The sequence below is a fragment of the Nematolebias whitei genome, chromosome 7 (assembly GCF_014905685.2).
Source record: "Nematolebias whitei isolate Nwh7 chromosome 7, NemWhi1, whole genome shotgun sequence".
Taxonomy (NCBI): domain Eukaryota; kingdom Metazoa; phylum Chordata; class Actinopteri; order Cyprinodontiformes; family Rivulidae; genus Nematolebias; species Nematolebias whitei.
The window spans coordinates 40,409,609-40,435,367 of record NC_056504.1 but is presented as its reverse complement, the minus strand read 5'-3'; the positions used below and the strand labels follow the sequence as shown (position 1 = coordinate 40,435,367).

The following is a 25,759-nucleotide window of genomic DNA, read 5'->3' as shown; positions in this document are numbered from 1 at the left end:
ATATATATATATATATATATATTTGTATTGCGTGGGTGAGGGTTTCTGCAGAAGTTAGGATAAAGCAGTTGTTTGCGATCAAAGCCGAACAATGAATATATAAAATCTGCAATGACACCGTCAGAAAGATAAAATGATTCTTATAGTGAACATCCAGCTTTTCAAATAGAACAGATTAATTCCCAGCAGCACTTATTCAAAACAGAAGATCCTACCATTTCTATAAGGCTTAAGAAAAATATGAACTTGTAGATTTTTTTCTTATTGAATGAGCTGCCCGCAAGAGCTGAAAATAAATGCAATGATCCAACACAAAAGCTTCTGCCTTTGAAAAAAAAAAAAAAACTGTCACAAATCGTCATTGAGAGACATATTTCTGTAGTATAGAATGAATTCTAAGGTTTTTGTGAACTCAAATCTGTGTTCAGCAACGTTGCATGAGAAATGCCACATAAGTTTGAGATGACAATGAATTTAAATTGAGGGGTTCCTACTTTATTAAAAAGCAGAGAAGAAATAACCCCACTTTTATAAATTAAACATGTACCTTGAGGAAGAAAGAAAAGCTATAAAAGAAAAATAGAAGTAGCACTTCAATGCTTACCTCCTGTGCAGCATTCTCAAAAATAAACCCTGATCAATAATATGGTGCCATCTTCAGTTCTGAGGCTGTCACATAAAAGACCATTTTTAGTCGATTGCCTCAAACAAGCCTGTTTGTGCTGACACAAAAGAGAGACTAAGACTAAAAGAAAACTCTAAAACAACAAAAATGAAATGCATTAAAATATGTATTGAAAAAAGTGAAAAGATTAAAGTGGAGGAAATGGTCTTATTTCCAAAAACTATAAAAGGAGTTAGTGTGGTAAAGGTTTAATTTTGTCTGATGCAGCTCTTTAATGATGCAGCTTTTGAGCAGCATCACTCTATGATTTTTAACCCAATGGAGGAAATATCACTCTGTACTCAGCCCACTCAGATTTATATTTATGGCATTTTTTTAATTTTTTTAATTGTCTATTCCTTAAGGAAGCATTATGGAAGCGTATTGCTCTCAGGGAAAAAATAAATAAAATTTTGAACACTATCACGTTATGTGATAATTACATTGCATGATAATTATATTGTACAAATGTGATAATTATATTGTACAAATGTGATAATTTCATCCAGATGGCGTTAGTAGGCTATGCTTTTAGCCTACATGCTAGTACATACTCATACTCAAACCAGCCACTAGGGAGCACAAGCCAGTGCATCTCTTGTTCTGGTCCCAAGCCCAGGTAAATGGTGAGGGTTGTGTCAAGAAGGGCATCCGACGTGCGAGTATATCAAAGTGAAGCCATACCGGATCGGTCGAGGCCCAGGTTAACAACGACCGCCACCGGTGCTGTTGACAACCAGGGTGCCAGCGGAAATTGTGCTATTAGTCGAAGACCACGAGGAGGGAAACGTGTCAGGAGACAAAGGAAGAGGAAAGTCAAGAATATAGGACTGAGGGTGGCAACACAATTTCTTTAAAACCCCACACCTTATTGTCCTCAAACTTGGTGAGAAACATCCTTTAGATGAGTAGTTCATTCAACCTTTATTTAAAGAGGTTAGTCCCACCGAGCCACGAGGACTCATTTACACGAGAGACCTGGAAGAAGAGTAGTGTTGAACACAAGTAAAAAAGTCTAGTGGTGGGTGATGTTGTTTTATTTAATTCCTCTATAAACACAAATAGTGCCGACCTGCCGCTGTGTGTTGAAGTACATTAAAGTTGAAATGTCTTTAAAACCCCACAGCTGAATTTACACAAACTTGGTGAGAAACATGCTTTAAATGTGTGGAATCAAAGTTTTAAAAAAATCTAGGTGAAATTTTGCTTTTTTTGTACGTTATTCGCCTTTAAACAGGAGCCGTACACAACAGCGCAAGTACAGCCCAGCTGTAAAGGTACCGCTCAGCCATAAAAGTTGTTGTAATCGAGCACTCTGGATTTGAGCGAGAGCAAGGTTTCTGAATCTGGGAAAGGCTTTACCGCAGTGATTCTTCTCAGAGTCCTCATACTGATGATTTCATCCACAGTGCGCAGCAGCACCAGAAGCTCTACGTCTTAGGCCAAGCTTGAAGTAAAACTACATCAACATCTGTAAATTAGCCATCGTGCTAGCTTCATATGGAAGTACTAGCATGGAGGCTAAAAGCATAGCCTACTACTGCCATCTGGATAAAATGATCACGTTTGTACAATTTAATTATCATATTTGTACAATATAATTATCACATTATAACATGACAGTGTTCAAATTTTTTTGTTGTTGACAGCAATACGCTTCAGTAATTCCTTGTAGGGTCTTACCAAAATAGTTTATTCATTACAATCTGTATTAACTTTCCTTGTAATGGCAGAATATTAACAGATGATCTTCATAGTTCTTGATTTTTAGCTGTCAGATTAAGAGTTTGGACCAAACCAAAGGAAAGTTCATCTTAAAATTGATCCAAACATCTGCTAATATTCGAATGCTTTAGGATTGTGTTTAGTCTGCAGTCACTCCTACACAAATAAACCTGATGTGGACGCATTTTTCTTTTACATTTTCACACATTTACAGATCAGAACAGTTGTCACAGAGACTCCAGCTGAAAGTAAAGACTTGTGGACCAAATGATGAGTTTAATAAGAATTCACCTCCCTGTAAAACAACTAGTAACTCACTCTTGGCACTTGCATCATATTCAAGAAGATCAATGTCAGGAAGGAAGAAGTGTTTAAACACGCTACTTTTGATGTAAGAATTATATGAGTGTAAGCACACCGAGGGCTCTAACAAAGAGAAAAAATAAAGCACTCACTATAATTTGAATGCATCTCCTCAATCTCCTTCTCGGACTGATTCTTAGAGAAAACCAAGACCTAAACGAGAATAGATTAAACACAAAACTTGTTGAAACAGTTTTGCTTTCGTCAAAAATAAACATACTGGTAAGCAAATAAAATAAATAAATAAACCTTGGTAAAGGAATTAACAAGTGAGTGCTTTTTATGCGAAAGTTAAAACAGCTTATACAGTTACCTACTTTACTTTAAATTTTACAAAATGCCGTTGTACACGTCGCACCGCCCTATAAGTCGCATCAGTCCAAAAATGTCTAATAAAGTGGAAAAAATACATAAATCTGTCGCTTCGGGGTATAAGTCGCATCTATTATGCGTCACTGCTGACAACCCAGAAATGTGGGCCGGTGTTGTGCCAAAAATCGATGGGCTGCCAAATGGCAGCCGCGGAAGCGTGCACGGGAGGACTTAACAAGAATTTAACAAGATTAACACTTGAAAACAATTATTTGTTTGCTCAAAATTATAGTAAAGGTGTGTCTCAGTTTAACTTTTGCTTAATAAATTCACTTTGAAGATCAAATCAGCTGCATTTCAAAAGCCAATACGCGGAAGCCGGTGCTGCACAGGAGGACTCGCTGTGCATTTTTTCTAAATTTAACAAAATAATCACCTTAAAAACAATTATTTGTTTGCTCGACATTATAGTAAAGGTGTGTCTCAGTTGACCTTTTCCTTAATAAATGCACTTCAGTGCTCAAATCAGCTGCATTTCGCCATGGCGGTGCAGCGAAATGAAGCTGATTTGATGGTTGCTCCAAGCGAGCTGGACGACGATGGATACTTTGGCAAGCCAATTGTGTCATTAAAAGCCACTTTTACCTATTACAGTACATGACACAATGGCATGCCATATTACTCGACTGCCATCTAGCTGCTGAAAATGGTAGTGTTCAATATGTTCAGTCAGAATGAATGAAAACAGTCATATCTAAGTCAAAAATTGGTTTATAAATATGGGGATAAATCCATAAATACGTTGCTTCGGTGTACAAGTCGCAGAGCATGCAAATTATGCAAAAAAACACAACTTATAGGGCGAAAAATACGGTGCACATTTCTCTACAGAAAGAACATTATAATAGCTATAGCTACGTACAGGCTTTGATTTCCCCTGCAGATGATTTCGTAACTTCTCGTTGGCCTCCACCTTTTTTGCGATCTCTTCAACTGTTGAAGAAAAAAAATGTATTGAATAAATTGATCAAAGCTTTGAATCTATGAGGCAGCAAACTGAGGTATACCAGGGGAGCAAAAAGGAGCAAAAATCTGTTCGTATCTTCATACGAACAAGTTATTATATTAAAATCAGATAACTTCCAAGTGATAATTTGTTTTTATTTCTTAAAAAGAGTTAATGAAAAATAATAAAATGTTTGATGGACATAAATAGTATTTATGCTCCAACAAAACACAATTAGCCAAAGTTCCCCCACATCTTTAAACATTTGACATTTAGCTGTACTTCATGACGTGGTCGGCAGACTGGGTGGAAAATATTCTGGGTTTTAATCTCTCAACTCCATTTTTTAATAGCCGTTTATTCAGAGACCATCATTCAGGGGAAGAGCTCCGAGCAGCTCAATAACTTCCCACCAGCAGAAAGTGTTAATGATGCCGTTTAGCCTGACAGTAACTAATGCTCTCCTGTCTCAAACCTGTCAACGATGGCGGCTTCTCTATAATAATAATAATAATGTCATCACAATGTCAGCACTGTATGTTTCCATACAATGGCGAAATTAGTCTCTGCATTTAACCCATCCACCACCAGGTGGTGCAGTGGGCAGCTATTGAAAGCGCCCGGGAGGCATTTTGGGGATGAGACGTGCTGCCCAGAGACGCCACGTGATGTGCAGTGACTGGGGATCGAACCTGGGACTTTCGGGTCAAGTTCAAGTGAAGTCGTTTGGGTGAAGCAGCCAAACAATTCTTTTTACAATGGTTGAAAATAAACATGTCAAATTAACCACATCTATTTTAAACACTCTGTTATCCACTTCACTTTTAAGGTTTTTAAGCAAATAAAACTGGTTTCTTTTATTCATACACTCCATGTCCTCTCACCTGTTTTAGGATTCAGGGAGTCACACTGGGAGTTGTATAAATGGATAAAATCCTGGTGCCTTTTGATCATCTGGTCCCGAGAACCCTGCACTGACAGGTGGCAATCTTTCAACCTCCTCTTCAGCTCCTGAACTGACAGTAGATTGTAGACCAGCTTCGCCATCGGTCGTCTGCTCTTACTCAGAGAGCTGAAACAGACAGACATTTAAAACTACATTAACACATTTTTATGCACCTATTCCTGGATCTCTCTGCTTAGTTGCATATCAATCTTTGACTGTTAAATGCAAATATTTGGAGCTAACACGCAAAGGACAAACTATTAGTGAGGTTGATCAAATATGCAACTCTATGCATTAAAATGGTACAAAAGAATGGTGACACGGAACGAGACTATTAACACGTGGAATCATAATTGAATGGTTTGCATAGCTAAACAAATCAAACGCACTGCAGGGCAAAACATCAAGCACCCCCAGGAAAAGTAGTTTCAAGGGCAATTCAAAAAGATCAATGCTTTGAATAAAGTCAAAGACCCCATTTTTATTCAGCAAACATCAAAAATGAGGTCTTTGACTTTACCACAAATGCACTAGCAGTAGAAAGTTTGTTTTTTTAACAAAGGACAGAACACAAAGTAGGCAAAGTGAAAGTTAGGTGAACGTACAGCTAAACAAGGGCAAGTTTAAAGTTAATATGATTTTCAAGTTTGTAGCCAAGACATGTGATGATGATTCAATATCTCTACACACTTTAGGTGCGCACCAAAGGCCTGAACAACTTGACCAAAAATGTCACCAATACCACATTTTTTCACATCAAACATGATTCTGACCTTTCTTGTCAATAATGAGACAGGAAACGCAACAAACCTGTTTTGTGCGGCTAATAGAAGCAGTCAGCATGTTTTGATCAAGGGATATCCATTTTAAACACAACTTAGCATAACAAATCTTTGTTTTCAAATCAATGAAGTAAATCAAATGGGGCGTGGTTAAATCAGTCGTCCTCCAATGCAAGAATTAGGAGTTCGATTCCACCAGCAGTCACATGCTGAAGTGTCTCTGGGTAAGACACTGAACCCCTCATCTCCTCCAATGTGTGTCCCATCAGTGTATGAATGAATTTGTTCAGTTTGACTTTTCAATGTTGTGGATGTGCTATATGTATAATTTTGCTGATACAAAACCCTGATAATAATAATAATAATATGGTCATATTAATACATAACAACACTACAGTAGTCCCTCGTGGAGGATCCGTACCCTGAAGCCCCGCAATAAGTGAAAAACCGCGAAGTAGGAAAAGTAGTACAAGTAGTAAGTAGTAGTTTTTGCAATATTCTAAACCATGTTTTTAAACTCTAAATGAAAAAGAGCACAGAATGCCATGATTTCAGCTCCTCCTGCATGTGGGATGCACAAATGTGCAGCAGGTGCTAAATAATTTAAAATAATTTATTTGAAATAAAAATCCCATGTCGATCATGCGGCTCATCCATCAGTCAGCCAACTGTGTGTCATGTCCACTCTTATTTTGAAAAACCGCGATAGAGCGAGTCCGCGAAAAACGAACCGCGAAGTAGCGAGGGTATATCTAATCACAGGCTCTGCTGACGAGCACCAGATTCACATGGTTGTCATTTTAACATCCGTCACCTTTCTGCATTTTAGTCTCAGTGCGATTTATAGAAGGGTCAAGGCACCATGAAGTCAACCCGCTGCTGTTACGTCTCTGAGCTGTCAAAGGAGACTCAACATAACATTCAGTTCATGAAAAGAAGTCAGCATTGAGGCTCAAAGTTGTGATATAGTGATTGCACAAGCAGGCTAACCAGCTAACTAACCAGTTAGCCGCAGAATTTACCAAGGAAAAGCAAGTCACTATCGCTCCACGCCTACTATAATTCATTGACGAAAGAACAATCAATTTAGGATGCAGCCAGCTCAATTTGTAATCTATGAACAACCAGAGGGCTTAAAAAGGGGTTCATTTTTGTGACATCACAGAACCATTTTCTGAAAGTGGCTTCAGACAGAGTCCAAGTGTGAGTCTCCACATAACCCCCACAAACAGTCCCAGGTTTATACCCTGAGGGTCCACCAAGAGATGCAAACAAATTTGAGACTAATGTTGTGACCGATGGTTTGTATTCATAATAGTGTTACAGAAAGCTTAAAATGTTTGCAGAATATTTGCATTGTGACAATCAGTGTCAGGTCATAACAAATGTTAGATTGTATTAACAAGTATCTGCTATCATAGGCAGTACAATTTTATGTTTTAAAGAGTAAAGGCTTGGATTTTAGCCTCTTTGGCCCCCTGCTATTGTCATTACAAATGTTTAATTTCTATTTTTTTTTTCTTCTGTACAGTTTCCTATAATAATTCTGTGACAAACAAACAGAACCGCACGTGTCTTGCTGGCAAGTCAAGTACTGGTAATTTTATTTGACTAATTTTTGAGAATTAAAATCAAAAGTCTGAAGAAAAAAAAAACGTATATTTGCTCAAGTGATGACTTTAGTGGATATTTTACCTCCTCAGGCTGTCTTTCTTCTCCCCGCTGCTAAGACACGTGTCCAGATGCTTGTTGATGAAATGCTGCAGCACGCTCACAGAACACACAGGGCACTCAACTGGAAGATAAAAAGATGAATATGAAGAAGTCGTTAGCATCTTAATCAACACTCAACATTAATCACCCACTTTTGGATCTGGGAGTCGAGACTCATTACGCCGCTACAGCTTAGTCAATCAGAAAGAGTTAACACAAATTATATCCACAGCAGGATCCCGATTATAGATTCAAAGGAAATAATTAGCTGATCCCAGAACATCACAAATTTAAAACCAGCAACACTTACTGTCTAAATCCTTTCATTGAAGAACATCATGTTTATATAGCAGCAACTTTACCACACATAATGTTCAAACCAAATAATTATTCATACAATAAAAAATTGAAAAAAAAAAAGTTAAAATATTAGCTTCCCTTTTTTTTTTTAAACATAAAATATTTATCACTCAACTCCATCACCCACCATCAACAGAAAGGTGAGCAACAAAGGGATCAATGTGAGCCGAGAAAATGATGCAGAAGTTTAAACAATTTGATGTTGTTTTTGTGTTTTGCAGTGATTTCCAAACAAGTACTTTGTGTACTTTTGTACACTCCACAGGCACTCAAAAATTAAATGGCTTAAAAAGAAAAGTGTTATTGGGTGTTTTAGATTTAAAAAAAGTTACGTAAAGCACCATTTTCTAAAGGTTAGCAATGTCAAATTTGCCGTGTCTTTTGCTTCTTGTAGTCCACAAACAACCTCAACAGCTTCTACGTCTACAGCTTTAACTTCGCCTCTCTATTACTTTAGCTTCCACTTAGGTTTGAGTGCTTTTATAGGTGTAAAAGTGTTAAAAAGCAGCAAAACTGTCTGTGTGATGCACTGCTTTAAACCTTCGGCTGAACTGGCTTCACCTTTGATCATGGGCTTCACATCTTTTGATGGCGACGAAGAATGCGCCATCTCAAATCCAAGACTTTGACTGTGTGATGCCGTGTCCTCCAGTTTCACTGACGTCAAACCCCTCGTAGACGTGTCCTCCACATCAATGGGTTCTTCTTTAACCACCACTGAAACATGAGCTTTTCCATAATGTAGGTCAGAGTCATTGGGGTGAAGGGTTCGTGTGTCTCGTGCATCCCCCCGCTGGACTTCGTGTTGAGTTACTTTACTCGGAGGCGTTCTGTGCTTCTTTACAAAAAAGTTACTTAAAATGGAGCTGCTGGATTTCTGCCCCCCTTCTCTGGGAGTTTTGCATTTGACAACAGAAGCTGGGGTCTTTGGCGATATTGGAGGAGACTCAAAATTGACGTTTGACAACTGCTGTCTGGAAAAAGCACAAAAACAAAAAGCATGTGTGACTGAAAATGTATGAACCGTATACAGTTTATGTAGGGTAACACGTTACAAATGGCTTTAAAAGGGACAGAGAACATTAAAATAAAATGACTATAAGTGCCAATGACAGTAAAAGAGCACTTCACTGTAAAAACTCCCATCTGCTTTGTTACTCTGCTGCTTTTTCACTGAACTAACACAGGAGAAGCTTTGGCTGCAGTCTTGGAAAAGTGGAAAGCAAACAAACTGCAGCTGGGCCATTGCTTGGCAATAAAAGGGAATCAATGAGGTGTGTGATGCTCTCCTTTCCATATTTAAAACTTATTTGTGCTTACTGTTCCCATTAGAGCTCGTGCACGTGCACATGTGCCAGTGATGCACGTCAAGGTGAACGTGATGTGGAAACTGCTCTTCTTGTGACAAAGCGCTCCTGGTAGCGTTCATCTGTGACGCTGCAGAAACGCCGGGATTTATAGTCTACAAAACTATTTTAAAATGTCACAATAACAGATGAATTACTGGGAAAAGGTCTTCCTTAAAATCTGTCCCAGTGTGATTTAGAATCCGTTTAGTTGTAATGATGAATTCTTTGTTACACAACTGTCTTGTTACTCAATATTAAGCTGGATAATTCAAATATCATATAACCTAATTTTACATTTAAGTGCAGACTCAATCTAAGAGTCAATCTGACGTTTGTAAATTTGTTTTTTAAACTTAATAATTATGATTAAAAACGGCTAGTTTGTGATAATTTGTTGCATTATGATGATTTAGACTGTAAAGCTGGTTTGCATGTGAATCCATCTTCTCTATTTAACTCAGGTAAGACACTTTTTAAAACAAAATGTTTGCAACGGACAAAAAAGGGGGTTCATAAACTCCTCTTTAAAATTAAAATTCAAAGTTTCAACTGATATGGCTTAACATTGTTTTAGGTCAAATAAAATGAGTTGGAGAATGATCTAAACACAGATTATAGTTTCTTTATATTCAGCAGCAGGAAAACGAAGTCACTCCTTCTGAGAAGATATTAATTAATTATAAAGTAACATAATTATTGCTTTACAAGGCAGAAATTATATTAAGGCCTAAATAGAATGACATCATATAGAATCATATCATATAGAATATTTTTAAACAACTTGTTTTATTAAGGATTCGTTTTTTTTAAAAACGAACATGAATTTATAATTTATAATAATGTTAATATATATAATTTTGAATTTATAAATAACTATTATGAACAAACGACAGGAAAAAGTTTCTTGGCAGCGATCATTTTAGGTTTTGTTCCTCGTCCTCAGCTCGGAGCTCGTTTAATTTCATCTTGAGGTTTGGGATGTGAACTGACGGATGGTTTGATTGACGGATGGAGCCAAATTGAAAATGCCAATTTTAGTCTCACTATGAAGAGACGTGGTTAGCTAATATTAGCACTAGTACGTCTGACAGGAAGCAGAGTCAGAGCAGAACAGAGCGACAAAGAAACCCGAGAGGATGCTCCGTGTTATCTCACTGTGGGAAAGGGGAACGAACAATTAACATCCTACTATTGTTTTAGGGTGAATTCGGAGAAAAAACACATTAAAAGGCCTGTTTAGGACAGAAAACAGCCTTGTGCCTTTGGGAATTAAATATTTGAGCTGAAATGTACAAGTGCTGCATGTCGGTGTTGAAGCTCAGCTCCTGCCAAAGTAAACGAGCGTGAGCAGAAATGGCACGCTAAGAACCAGCTGTGGCAACATAAAAACGCAGCTCTGTGATAACAGCTAATGGCTTCTACAGACAGAGACCTCTGGTTTAATGGCAGAGAATTAGCGCCATCTTCCAAAAGGTGCCTGATGCAGTGGTTTTTTTTACTCTGAGAGACCCAGTGATGGAGGCCACACACACCTGTTATAGCAGAAACTGTACCAACCAACGGGGCCAGGGAGTTAAAACAATTTCGCAAAAACTGATCTGCACACAGACCTGGTACTAATGCGGGCCAAAAATAAAACATAGAATGATGTGTTGAATTTAGATTAAAAGGACTTGTGCCCGATAAAATTGTCAATAAGTTAATTTCTAGAGTAAAACAACACTTCATAATAAAGGGATTCTCTCCTCTCAGTTGCTCAGGGCTTGACAAAAGGAAATTAAACAGTGGAGGACAGAACAGCAGCGTGAATCTCTTTTTCATAACAGTGATGACAATCAGAGGGTCCACTACTGACGCAGAGCGTTCAGAGTGCTGATGACGCATGCTGATTGATGGAGGAGACAAATAAAACTTGCTGTTGGACTGATAAAAGTATTAAACTGGTACAGCAAAGTTCAATCAGGTCTTCTGGACAGTTTGTTTTTCTTGAAACGTTTCGTCCTTCATATAAAAAGGACTTCATCAGCCCAAGGAGCCACAACAAACTTAGTCCCATAAGTAGCACGTTCACAGTGGGCCAAACAATTTGATGATGATGAGATGGTTTCTGTAATCCGCCCTCTCCCCCATCAACTCCTCTGAGGCAGCCATGGCTAAAGTGGTTCAAAACATCAAAGTTCATGCTCGAACGGAAAGTTCAAGGAGTCGACGGGGGGAGAGGGCGGACTCCAGAAGCCATCTTATCACCATCAAACTGGTTGGCCCACTATGTGAAGGTGCTACCTATGGGACCAGAGTTTCCCCTACCATTATACAAGCGGGGGGGGGGGCGCCCTGCCCCATCAACAGAACTGAGCACCCCGTCTACAGATGCACACCCCCCCCCCCCCCCCCCCCCCCCGCACTCGAAAACTGTTGATCAGGACGTGTTTCAGTCCGTCTCCACCCCACCCCCACAAAAATCATGGATGAGATGAGCACCCCGTCATGGCAAGTTGTCTAGGGGAAACACTGGGGACTGAGTTTGTTGTGGCTCCTCAGACTGATGAAGTCCTTTGGATGAAAGACGAAGCATTTTAACAAAAAGAAACCGCCAAGAGGACATGACTTAACTTTGTTGGATTTTTTTTTACCTGGATTATTGAGCATGAACTTTGATATTCAATTGGTAGCCAATTCCCAGCATTCCTTGAAGAATTGCACGTCGCCCCCTGCCGTTCATGCCACAGTTTTAAACTAAAATCCTCAGAGGATGAGAAAAGTGGGGCTGTGGTGAGTCCGTGGTCAGCTCTGGACACTGCAGCCAGTCTGTGCCTTCGCTTGAATGAAAAATTTAACCCCAAAGCTACAAAACGCACAAATATGAGCACAAGTACTATACTCTAGAGAACAACAAATGACCTCATCTGATGAAAAGTAAATCCCTGTTTGATTTGCAGTAAATCTGTTAATCCAAAGATTACTGAAAGGCAATTATGAAGTTGTGGGTTTTATTTCTCCCTCAAATGCTTCTGGTATGTTGAAGTAAAAAGACATATTGCGTCGTGGTCGGACAGATCTCTGGTCAATAACAACATGAGCCCATGACATCACCACGGTAATTAGTTTTCTTTTCTGGTCTTAAGAGTATGAACGTATAAATGGAAAAAGTTATTGACGAGATGAATTTGTGTTCATGGTGGAGTCGGCCTTATTTCCAGACGTGCTGTTGTTTTTTTTAGTCCTCTCCCCAAAGCAGAAGCTCTCCACACCCTCGTTCTACAACATTTAACAAGGAAAACAGTGAAAACTATCTGAACATTCATTCTAGCTCAATAACTCTGCCGGTCTGTGAACTGGATGTACACCCAAGAAATGTTTTAACAAACTGAGTCAGGTTTTGTTTTGTTTTGTGTGCGTTACCTTGCAATTCGAAAGTTTTCAACCAAGTTATCCAACACGCGGTTGTTTCTTAGGTCTTGCTCTGTCATTTGCTGAGGAATAAAGAAAATATAAGCCTAGAAAATGTTTTACTTTGCATCCCTCCAGATTTATTCTATCCATTTATTAGTTTTCCTACAAAATATATATATATTTTTATCAACACTCAAGGTTATTCAGTTAACTAGATACAAATCAGCAAAACATCAGAAAAATCATTGCAAAAATGAAGCAGAGGCAACAACGTTAAGAACATTCGCTTGATAAAAAAAACTTAATCAGCTGATACAAGAATAACTGACCAATTGCCTCAGTGTGTCGTCATTAGATTAATAATTTCCGTGTTTAGCAGATAGAGCTACACTAAATCGTGCTCATACTCACTGTATTGCAGACTGGACACAGCAGCTTATAGGAAAGAAACTTCCTGATGCACAAAGAACAAACTGAAGGATGAAACAAAAAGCAGTTTATCTTCTACTTAACTCAAACTGTTGCACATTTTATTCCTAAAATATGTTTCAACCTACTATTTTATGCTACTTATTAAAATCCTGTTTACAAAACATCCATCTATTTTTTTTTTGGCACAGGGGAGCTGGTGTTTGTCTCCAGCAGTCACTGAGTGAGAGGCGGGGGACACCCTGGACAGGTGGTAAGTCCATCACAGGGAAACTTGGAGACAAACAAACATTTACACAAAAACTCCTGGGGCCGGTCGAACCGCTGACAAGTGGTTGTGAAATAGTTACAGTTCTGTCAGAGTAGCTTCTGTTTAGTGTTTTTACATTTGTTACACTACACTGATTCGTTCAGACTGAGTGAAGCAGTAGCATGCATCTCCCTTTCAAATGTGGAGCAACGTTTCAAGTCTAGAAAGAAATTCACATTAAAATGATCATTTTTGAAAATAACTTTATACTGTACATAGGGAAACAGTTAATGATGTTTATCAATATGTGTACACTGATGGTTTAACTTCTTTTCTTTTTGTATTTGATACAAATGTAAAAATGTTAATGGACACAAGTTTTTCTTACAACTCTGCTTTAGCCAGTGTACTGTATGATGCATCATTCAGGATTTCCTGTTTGTGAAGTGCTTTGGTCAACATTGTTGTTTTTAAATGGGCTACATGAATAAAATTGACACTGACATATGGTAAAAAATTATCTATATATTCTTTCAAAATACATAGTAGAAAAATATAGCAATGCAATCCAGCAAAGTTCAGTCAGGTCATCTGGACGGTTTCATTTTTTGTTGTTGTTGCTGAGACATTTCATCCTTCATCCAAAAGGACTTCATCAGTCTGAGGAGCCACAACAAACTGAGTTCCACAAGCAGCACACTCCTATAGTGGACCAACCAGTTTGCTGTTACATGAGATGGTCTCTGGGGCCCACCTTCTCCCCTGTCGACTCCTCCGAGGCAGCCACATCAAAGTTCATGCACAATAATCCAGAGAGAAAATCCAACAAAGTCCAGTCAGGTCGTCTGTACGGTTAATTTTTTATTTTTGTTGAGACAGTTCTCCCTCCATCCGAGGGGCTTCATCAGTCTGAGCAGGCACAAACAAACTGTTTTCCCCACTAAGCAGTACACTCCTACAGTGGACCAACCAGTTGCTGGTTGGTAACTGGAAACTGGAGAAAAGTTGGAAAAGTTAGACAGTTGGAAACTGTCCAGACGATCTGACTGAACTTTGTTGGATATTTAAAAAATAAATAAAAAAACAGCTACATTGTAAAGCGATGTAAAAATACTAAAAACAGGAACATGTCTGCATTCAGTTTTGCCATGAACTTAGCAGATGTTTGAAACCACTTAGAGAGGTCAAAAAATAGTTCACATAGTGCAGCATCTCACCAGCAAACTGGTTGGTCCACTATGTGGGTGTGCTGCTTGTGGAAGTCAGTTTGTTGTGGCTCATCAGACTGATGAAGTCCTTTGGATGAAGGACGAATTGTCTCAACAACAACAAAAAAAGCAACCGTCCAGATGACCTGACTGAACTTTGTTGGATTTTATACCTGGATTATTGAGCATGAACTTTGATAACAATGCAATATTCTCTGGTCCTATACTCCCTGGCCTTTGACACCATCTGTAATGTTGACCTTTAATTATTTTAATCATTCTTTCTTGTCTGATTGTTTTATTATGCGTACAGCACTTTGGTCCTGTGGGTGTTTAAAGTGCTCTATAAATATATGGTATTGTGTGGTATTCTTTTTTCAGTTTCACACAGCTCTGCAGAAAACAAAAACAACTACAAAGTTTTACAATCTCAGTAAAGCTTCAGCAGGAAGTTGGACTGATTTAAAGGTAAAAAAATAAATTAAAAAAACTGTTAAATCTCTATGACTTTTATACTAAAAAATTAAAAAAAGACTAATGCAAAATTGAGAGGAGTATTGAAAACAAAATAATCTCTGCTTTAATTCCCTCTGATGACTCCCTTGTGCATCAAATGAACCACTAACAAACTGAGGTGTGCAGACCAGTGTGATGCTCCCAGTGGAAAATCTGCATCATCAGAACTTCTGGTTTTACTCTAAAAAGATGCTGTTTCAGTCTCCTGAGTGAAAAACACTCTACTGCTCCTTGAGACATGCAGCAAATGGACTTTTGATGAAGCAGCAGCTTCTCTCATCTTAAACACAAACTTTGATCGTTTCAGCTTAAACTTTTAATCGACTACTGAAGGGCAGGCAGTTTCAGCAAGCTCGCCACAACTTTTCTAGAAATTGCTGGGTTGAGTTAACGCACTGTAATTAAGCTCAGAGACCACAGCTTGACAGAATGTTGAGTTCTGTGTGGTAATTAAAATAAATTAAGCAGAAAGAACAGCTCTTTTGACAAAAATCCTGCTTCTTCTTCCAGCAGCTGTCAGAATGCTTGTGTTTCGTTGTACTTTTTCCTTTGCCGTGCCCTAAAACTGAGCAAACCTCCATGCATGTTTAAACACACAACTTTCTGCTGCTGCTTTCAAAAAGACTCAAACTGTTTTCTGAATGACAGCGCAATTTTTTTCACGACTATACAACTCACTCAGTGGTCTCCTTCGCACACGCAGAGCTTTGTCAAACTTGTTATTTGCATCACAATTATAAGCAAAAATAACAGCTTTGCTTGTTACTTACAATTGTGTGAGCACTTAGTCATCATTGCAATGTTGAGGAAGTCGAAGCAAATCGGACACCGAAGCAAAGCATCGACATTCTGTGGAGGAAAAGCACTAAGCGTAAAACAACGTCCTAAAATAATAATGGAAAAAGTGTGGCCTTAATAAAACAGTATATCTAAACAGCAACAACTGTGTGATAATAAATATAATTGTGATTATTAGACAAATGCCTGAAAAGATTGTTAAAATGGTTTCCAATGATCTGTAGAAAAACAGCTTGATGAAACCAACAAACCATTTTTTCATCAATATGTTAGTATTCTCTTTTGCTGTTAATAACTCTTGATTAAATTCAGCTCAATGCATGTGTTTCACGGTCACTCAGTTTGTGGCCATGAGTTTGTGGGGTCAGCCTGCTCTTGGTAGAGTTACACATGACCCATATTCCTTCCATTTCTTGACGATGGATTTATCACGACTTGTATTTTTTCTTCTTCTCGTTTTCATTTTAATTTGACTAAAATGTAAAGCTCTTTGGTGAACTTTTGCTGCTTTTATGTGCTATATAAATAAACTGACACTGAGCTCATCCTACCAGATGCTCTCAGTGCGGCTGAGGTCAAAGTAAAAACGATGAGGGCCTCGAGCTTCAGCAGAGGCATTCCTAGACTGTAAAATCAACCTGCCATTTGAGATTTAACACCGCAGAGTTTATACCAATAGTTCCTAAAGTTTTCAGCTTTTGGCTTAAAAAATCATAGTGACAGAGGTTTGTGGACCCAACTATTGATGGTTGAGGAATATGAACGCAACGTTGCTAAAAACCTATGACAACAACATAAAGAGCCATAACATCCATCCATTATCTTTACCCGCTTCATCCTTTTTGGGTAGCAGGGGTCACTGGTGCCCATGTCCAGCTATCAATGTGCGAGAGGCGGGTACACCCTCCATCACAGGGACACAAAGAGACAAACAACCATTCACTCTCTCTCTCACACCTAGGTACAGAGTCCCCAATCAGCCTAACATGCATGAGTTGGGTCTGGGGGAGGACACCGGAGTACCAGGAGGAAACCTGTGATTATCGTACCCACCACTGCACCCTGTATTCACTGGTTAACTGGACATCATTAACTTCACGCAGACTCTCTCACTGGTACATTTTCATCTTTAAATCACTTCTTGGTCTGCTGCCTTCATACATCTCCACCTACATGTCTCTGCGTGAGTGCAGCTACAGCGTGCGCTCTCAGGACATTATTACCTGCAGTGTTCCCTCAATGAGGACTGAACTAGGCAAAAGGGCCTTCTCCTACTCCGCTCCTGTTTCCTGGAATATCTTACAAAAAGATTTGAAGCTCTCGACCTTGACCTCTCTAAGTGGCTTTAAGAATCTGTTGGACTCCTGGCAGGGACCAATGCAGACATGTTCCTGTTTTTAGTTTTCTACATTCACCTTAGAATCTAGCTGTTTTTTTTTTTTTTGTTGTTGTTACCTTTTCCTTTTAGCCATCCTATTTGTAAAAAAAAAAAACAAAAAAAAAAAACTGCAGTATGACTTTTTATAATTGTTTATTGTTGTTGCTGTTGTCCATTGTTGTCATCTTTCTTTGTTGAAATTAGGTCTCTCTTGTAAATGAGTCCTCGAGGCTCAATGGGATTTACCTGACTAAATAAAAGTTGATTGATTGAAAACCCATGCATGGGTTTTGCATGCACGGAGAGAACATGCAAACTCCACCCAGAAAGGCCCCCGGATTAGGATCTGAACCAGGGAAACCTGCTTGCTGAGAGGCAGCAGCTCTACCAACTGTGCCACCGTGCCATAACAAGCTTGTTGTTATTTAGGACTGCTTTTATTCTTTCTGACAGTCAGTTACTGTAAGAACATGCCATTAGCATTATTCATTTATTATAATTTCTGGAGATCATTTAGAACCGACATGGAGTTGTAATACCCTCAGTGGGGTCTTGACCCCAACTTTAGAAACCAAAGACTCACTTCTTTATGTTGCTGGCTTTTGGATGTTGTGGTGTTTTCTTGTTTTAGCTGGTTTTATATATTTTTCTGTATTTGTTTTGTTTATATCTATTATATTTAATATAAATTTTTATATAATTTTTACTTGACTAGTAAAGCACTTTGCTCAACTAGTTTTTGTCGTTTTTTATGTGCTGTAGAAACAAACTGGCATGGACATTGTCTTTAAGGAATGACAATTAGTTTACTGAGGTTTTTTTTTTTTAATATATAAAATGTTTACAAGTCAACTTTACAATTTTATCTTTCAATCACACACAGATATTCAAAGGGATGGGGAAACGTTGAGGGGAAATAAAATTTAAACATGTTGTAAATGCATTAACAAATTAAAATGGAATATTAACGTTTAAGTTGTTGCTCTAATCACAGCTTTATTAGATTATATAAAGTCCCACACAAAAATAAGCATCAGCATCATAGACCTGAAGACCATATAGTTACAGTCCAAACATCTAGACTGACCGTTTTTAATTTCTTGGACTGTTTTTATCTTCACACGATTAGCTTAGCTGTGGGCTAAGCTTGTAAGCAAAACAAAAGCCGTACATTCCAACATAAATATGGTGATGACTTACTTTCAGACACGCTAGGCTAGGCGGTAAATTCTCTTCAATTTGATGGGCCATATCTAGGAGATAAAGTTCAGAAATCTGGAAAAGTTTAATGCTCTATTTTCTGCTCTGTGTTCAGAGCTATCCCGCCCGACAGGACGCAAACTGACGTCAAATAACTACTTCCGCTGACACTGTGAGACGTTTATGGTACACCGGTCAACTGGGAATTCCAACCACCACCGCTCTCATGTAGATGTTGCTTTTATGTATTTTGGTAAAAAAAAAAAAATATGTCATCCTTTTTCCATTCATCCATCCATCCATTATCATTTACCCGCTTCTTCCACTTTGGATCACGGGGTCATCATTTTTCATCGTTAAAATGTTATCCCAAGTAAACAAAATATTTTTCAGAAAAATAATTATTGAGTTAATTTATAACAAAATACGTAGTTCAACTGTAAAGTGTCACTTTGTTATTTCAACACTGAAGATCATAGAAAAGAGAATCGACAGAAAAAGAGAGAACAAAATAGCAAGACTGAGTTTCTAAACTCAATTCATTTCCGAGGTGTCACGAATGCAACACTCAGCTCAAAGCTTCTTCTGAGACTGCGCAGTGACTATTACTATAATCACATCATTCATCCATCATGTTCATTCGAAATAATTTCAAGGAAAATCAAGATTATTAGCTGAATTCAATAATGCTGGCAAAACATTTATTGTGAAAGGAAAAAAATAAAGTTTTTGTTATTTTAATTTTAAACTTTCTGAATAACATCATTATTCCCTCTGTACTATGTATTCATTGATGTTCTTTGAATATTTGCAATCATTATTGGCATGTAAATTTTAATATCCTTTTGCAAAATGTACTGTTTTACTATAAGCTCTTTTGTGTATGCTAAATATTTACAAAAGTACATAAATGTAAATTAAAAAAAAATGTTATAAACAAAACAATTGGACTTTATTTGTAACTGAAGACGATCGCTTCTCATCCCAGGAGCTTTCTCAATTCAAAGAAACAATTAGCTCCTCGGATGAGAAGCGAAACGTCTTCAGTTACAAATAAAGTCCAGTTGTTTTGTTTTTAACATTTGTTGGATTTACCATGTCCTGGATGACTGAGAATCACCAGCAAAAAGTAAATTGTAGTTTTTCAAATTATTTACCTTAAAATTTTCAGCTTAAAATGCACAACAATCAAAAATAAATCTAAAACCTGTAAAAAAAATAAAATAAAATTATGATGCTGGAGAAGAAATAAATAAAACTAAGGAAATATGATTTCAATTAAGAAATCTGGTGGAAAATTAATTTCCACAGCAACAAACTTACTTTAACTTTTAACTAGTTCGGCAGTCCTGAGCCTCTTAGCTGATCAGGAGACAGCTGGAGGCACTGGGGCAAACTGTCGTCTAGAAGGTCGCAGGTTTGCGTTACACGTTATCCCCGTGCTCTTGTAGGTTTTCTCCAGGTACTCCAGTTTCACAAAAACATGGATGTTATTTGGAAATTCTACATTTGGCCCTAGGTGTGAGTGAGAGTGTGAATGGGAGTTTGTCTCTACATGGCCCTGTGATGGAGTTGTAACCTGTCCGGGGTGTCTCTCGCACAACTGCTGAAGACAGATACCAGCTCACTCATGACCCAAATAAGAAAAGAGAGTAAAGGATGTTAATAAGGACAAAATTGATGTTTGATGACTTAATATGAATGTAGAAAATACAATCAAATAATTTCCAAGCTGACCGTTGGAAACAACACTTTCAGCTTTTGTGTACCAGTACCAGTACCAGTTGTTTCACAGTATCGTAGCTATCACTGAGGGAATCAGCAGCTAATCTTTTTCTTGATTCGTATTCACTGCATAGATAGGGAGCTTGTTTTGCAGAGCTGGTTATAAGACAGACTTGCCGTGGTGGGTGTTGGAATGAGTGGATTGCCAAAGTCAGGTTAAGCTGCTGCCTAATGTGGCATGGTCCTTCACATGTGGTGTATAATATTTCACTAGATACAGTATGGGTGCCCTAAGGGTAAAATAAGTAGCTGAGCTGCAAAGTGAAGCTAATGATTTGAAACTATTGAAAGAATTTGAAGGATTTTCGATAACTGGTTCCTGCTTTTTGGATTCAGCTGGTGCTGGTTTTATCTACAATCAAGGAAGTCGTCAGCAGCAAATTTGGACACAATCACGCTGCTTGCCTTTTTGATGGCTTGGTTCATGTCTGGAGTACCCGGACTCAAATGCTTTGGGCTGAATGGATCAGATCTTGGGGATTTTTTACTCAGACACGTTTCCATCGGTGTTGGCCCTGTTAATTTGGACATTTCGGAACCAAGTAGACCGACACAGACTGAAGGTTGATGTCATTAAGTTCTGCCTGTCCCCAAAACAACTGTGTGTTTATCTAAATTTTGTTCGCCTTGGTTGTCCTTGAAGGCCATCTTATCTAAAGTCGCCTGGAGAAAATGTGATCTGACGCTCACCACCCCCTCCCTGAGGAATTTCCAACTGACAACCAGATGAAACTTCGCTGGAAAAACTTTGTGTCATCATTTCAGGACTCTGGATTCTCATAGAGGTTATTCTTGGCCATTTCTCGACATACCTCGAGAATGTTTATGGATCTCACCGGAGGACATTGACTGATTACAGTGACCTCGAGAGCATCTATAAGCGTTGTTGACAGCTCTCGTCTCCATTTGCAGAATGTCTTCGTAAATATGTGCTTGTTTGTGCGAGGTGTTTTTTCAATATTAGAGGTTTTTCTCAGCCAAGAAAAAAGTCTGATAGGAATTTTTTTTGCCTCCAACTCCTACATGTGTCCAGTTATCCACTGTTTTTGTCTGTCCAAACAGGTCTCACTTGTAAATGAGTCTTCGAGACTCAATGTGATTTATCTGCTTAAATAAAGGTTGAATGAATGAAAAAAGAATGAGGGTGCAAATGAAATAAGCTTCCTTGAATGGGAAGCTGTGGGCTTACCATGAGGTGAGAAGAGAAAAAAAGTTTCACCATTCAGGAGAGGCTCGCGGTAGACCTGCTGCCCGTCCATCCCTTTCATAAAGATTCAGTCAAGATAGTTTAGGAGTCTGTTGAGAATGCCTCCCTCTTATAAATGTCTCAAACATGTCCTGGAAAGATGCTTTAGGGCAGACCCAAAACACGGTGAAGATTTTTTCACGGCTGGTTTGGCAACGTGTCAGTATGAACATTTAACAGGGAACATGCTTTATGTATGTATGCTTGTATAAAGGCAGGTGTGTGCGTGTAAATATAAATGCAATGTATGTACAGTCTGTATGTATGCAATTATGTGTACCGTATTTTTCAGACTATAAGGCGCAATATCAATGAATGGGTCTGTTTTCATACATAAGGCACATTAAGTGAAACTAAAACATTTTGACAGATTTTTTTGAGCCGTGTGCCACATAAAATCACTTTGAGGTCAGAAAGCACAACCAGAATTAATACATAAGGCGCACCGGATTATAAGGCTCACAGTTGATTTTTGAGAAAATTTAAGTATTTTAAGTGTGCCTTATAGTCAGAAAAATATGGTATGTGCATTTAAATGTTTAATGTAAATTTGTAGTGTTAATATAATCTCAGATTATATACCAGTATGTATACAATATATGCATTTACATAGAGATCACATCCACAAACACTTGCTCAAGTTTTTCACTGGTTGTCACTTTAGCTTATATTTTATGTAATTTGTGGAGAATGAAAACTATGAAAAGGAGCTGAAGAGAAAATTGGCATAAGTACTGCGGAGAGTGGTTACCGAATGAGTCAGCTGATTCACTGATGAGGGACAGCTGTAAAAAAAAAAAAAAAGAGCAGCAAAAAGAAGGACTATGAGACAATGAGCAGGGAAACACAAAGAAAGAAGCTTTTAATGAGAGCGCACAAAGTGCAACAAATACCCAAAAATACTCTGAATGCAAGAAATAAAAAACACAAACAATCAAATACACTAACAACCAAAAATTCATAATGGATGAACGGATGGAAGGAAACAGATTTTAGGAACTTTTTGTTTGTCCTAATAAACAAAAATGAAATAATCCCAACATTCAAGATCTTAAAACAGGCGCACATATCGGATTTTTTCAGTACATAATTTATGCAGATCGTTCCTCTTAAAGAATCGGGCTGTAGTAGCTCCATGAGTGCCTTTTTATAATCCTGAGGCTGCAGGTTTGAGCTCAGGTTGCATCAGGAGGGGTATCCAGAGAAATAAAATTGCCCCTGCAGAAAGGAGCAGCTGAAAGAAAAAAACATGCATCTCTTTTTCAAAATACCTCCATTTTAAGTTTGCAGACAAGAAAAACAGTTCTAAAGTTTTATACTTTCCAAGTACTAAGTGATTCGGTGAAGTGCTGATTTGACAGTGAAGCCACTGTAGTGGTTAATTGACTTCCCCAATTAGAGTAATGTGAACAAAAGAGCTGATGTAGTTCAAGAGCCTGCTGACACTTTGTAACTTGTGCAGTCCTTACAGTGTCCATATTATCGATCTTGTGCCCTAACAAGGCACTTTCACCTTATCCCTGCTGGACTCAGTTGTTCCATTCATATTGAGAAATTTACAATTAAAGTGTTTTTAATTATATCTTATTCTATATGTGCAGTGTTGACTTTAAGTTTGACTTTAACAGCAAATGGTATCTGCAAAATCTTTCACATATTTATTTTATTCTATTTCATTTTTAATCGTTTCCCTCCCTGTGAGGACAATAGTTTAGTTTTGCTGACTCGTATACTGTAAAAAGCACACAAGGATTTTGACCTAGTCTTTTTTAAAAGTATAGATTAAATGAGGCATTTAAATTATTTTTATGCAGCAACAATAATCCATAAAAACACATTACTCATAATTAACCATAGTATTGGGTGTCCTTATTTAAATAAAAGTCACCCAAAGACTCGTTCTAACTTTATATTAAACATATTGATTTGATTACCACCGCAAGACCAATCTGGAGGAATCACTGATCCACTTAGCATCCCTGATGGTGAAATTATGAATGTGTGCATTTATTTTTCCATCTGTAAGTAAAATATCTCATGAATCGCAGGGCAGATTGTAATGAAACAGTCAGAAAAATATAATTGGACGTACATCTGTGGCTGATTAACCTTTGGAGCCAACCTGGTTTAAGATGGCCGCCGCAGCTTATTGTGTGAGGGGAGTGAGTTAATCTGCATGTGAACCTGGCTTACATTATCGAACGTCTCGTGCAGTTTAATAGTTTGCAACTCCGCTTTCTCCAGTTTTGTGAATTGAGGAGGCAGATGGAAAGAAAAACGTCTTCAGCCATAGAAAGTAAGTCCAGGTGTTGTTTTTTGTTTGTTTTTTATTAACATTGTCGTGCTGGATCCCTGAGAATCATACAGCATACAGATTTTTATTATCATTTATTTTTTATTATCAACCTTTATTTGTAGAGATTCCAACGTTTTCTATTTCTCACCAGCTTTTTGCAGCTCCTGAGAAGCAGGGAGGAGTTTCTCCTCCTCGGTTGTGTCTCATGTCTCTAATGAGCCACCTGAGACATTGTCTGCATGGTATTCAGTGAGTGGCCAGAGGCCCCCAGTGCAATTTAAGAAATGAAAAATTAATCCTGTATTTCTTGTGCTCCTGGCCGATGAGAATCTATTTCCTGAATCCTCTAGGTTTGGAATCTTTGTCCTCCAGCCTGAGTTTGCCTTGGAACCATTCACCCTAAGACCAGTCCTTCTCACGTGGACCTTGCAACTAGAAAGATCTACATCCTAGTCCGACCTGCCATTCTCCTGCACCGAACTGTGAATTTTTTCATTCAACCTTTATTTAGACAGGTTAATCCCATTGAGCCTCGAGGACTCATTTACAAGAGAGACCTGATTTCAACAAAGAATGATGACAACAATGGACAATTATAAAAGAGGCATACTGATGTTTTTAATCAGAGTCAGAGTTTCTTTATTGTCATTCGCACCTCATGTGGTACATGTGGTGGAGCGAAATTATGTACACAGGGTCCCAGTTACATCCAACAATAAAAAGTATTGTTGTAATACAAATAAGATGACAAAAAAAGTAACAAAAACATTTAGATTATAAGGCGAATGTAGAAAACTAAAAACAGGAACATGTCTGCATTGGTCCTTGCCAGGAGTCCAACAGATTCTTAAAGCCACTTAGAGAGAACAAGGTCGAGAGCTTCAAATCTTTTTGCAAGCTTTTCCAGGAAACAGGAGTGGAGTAGGAGAAGGCCATTTTGCCTAGTTCAGTCCTCACTGAGGGAACACTGCAGGTAATAATGTCCTGAGAGCGCACGCTGTAGCTGCACTCATGCAGAAACATGTAGGAGGAGATGTATGAAGGCAGCAGACCAAGAAGTGATTTAAAGATGAAAATGTACCAGAGAGAGAGTCTGCATGAAGTTAATGATGACCAGTTAACCAGTGAATACAGGGAGCAGTGGTGGGTACGATAATCACAGCCAGTTATGAATCTTAATGCATCGTGATAGACAGCATCCAACATCTGCAGGGTTCTTGGAGGAGCGTTCATGTAAATAATGTCACCGTAACAATGGAGGGAAGGAAAGTTGCAGTTACAAGGCGTTTCCTAGCATTCAGAGTTAGACAGGATAGTTAGTTAGACAGGAATCTCACCTGCCAGCTCACCTTCCTGGAACCTTGAATCTTCTCCAAGCCTGAAGCTCCTACAACCTGAGTAGGCCTTGTCAGTTTTTAACAAAGCCTTCCAAAAGATTCTCTGTGTAGAAAAGGGTTACCATCTTTATTCTGCATCCAGAGATACTCGCCTGTTTCCTCCTGAGTTCAGCCACTTGTAGCTGTTGTAAATTATTTCTTGAGGCTTCCTGGGTTTCTGTTGACACTATTCTAAGAAAGTGAACACAAATGTCAATATTTGACCTTGCTAACACAAAAATGGCAACATTTCGGTCAATTTTACAGATATTGGGCTAAAATTATTTTCAAGAAATGGTTAATTTCAGATGTGGAACTTTAGAGCTCTAGTGTAACACAGAAACCCACAATCAAACTTGCAAGCCAGTATGTTTTTGGTTTTTTTATACAAAAAAAGCAATTACCTAGAAAGGTGCTTCAGGCATGTCCGACAGGGAGAAGACACTGGGGAAGACCCAGAACATGTTGGAGAGACTACGTCTTTTAGTTGACCTGGGAACGCCTTGGAATCCTCCCAGAAGAGCTGGAAGAGCTGGCTGTGGAAAGAGATGTTTGGACCTCCCTGATCAAGCTGCAGAACAAGCTGAAGATGATGGATGGATGGATGGATGGATGGATGGATGGATGGATGGATGGATGGATGGATGGATGGATGGATGGATGG

General features: G+C 38.4%; 1 protein-coding gene across 1 annotated transcript in view; it reads right to left on the bottom strand.

Moving 5' to 3' along the window:
- Nucleotides 1-18,529, bottom strand: part of rad18 (RAD18 E3 ubiquitin protein ligase) — a 39,416-nt gene extending 20,887 nt beyond the window's left edge. The window contains exons 1-9 of the mRNA XM_037679539.1: nucleotides 18,393-18,529; nucleotides 15,787-15,865; nucleotides 13,025-13,086; nucleotides 12,623-12,693; nucleotides 8,433-8,845; nucleotides 7,494-7,593; nucleotides 4,955-5,142; nucleotides 3,987-4,057; nucleotides 2,845-2,905 (exon numbers count right to left, since the gene is read on the bottom strand). Coding sequence (XP_037535467.1) covers nucleotides 2,845-2,905; nucleotides 3,987-4,057; nucleotides 4,955-5,142; nucleotides 7,494-7,593; nucleotides 8,433-8,845; nucleotides 12,623-12,693; nucleotides 13,025-13,086; nucleotides 15,787-15,865; nucleotides 18,393-18,443 — 1,096 coding nt within the window. The 5' untranslated portion in view covers nucleotides 18,444-18,529. The remainder of the gene's footprint in view (nucleotides 1-2,844; nucleotides 2,906-3,986; nucleotides 4,058-4,954; nucleotides 5,143-7,493; nucleotides 7,594-8,432; nucleotides 8,846-12,622; nucleotides 12,694-13,024; nucleotides 13,087-15,786; nucleotides 15,866-18,392) is intronic.
- Between the last annotated feature and the right edge of the window lie 7,230 nt (nucleotides 18,530-25,759).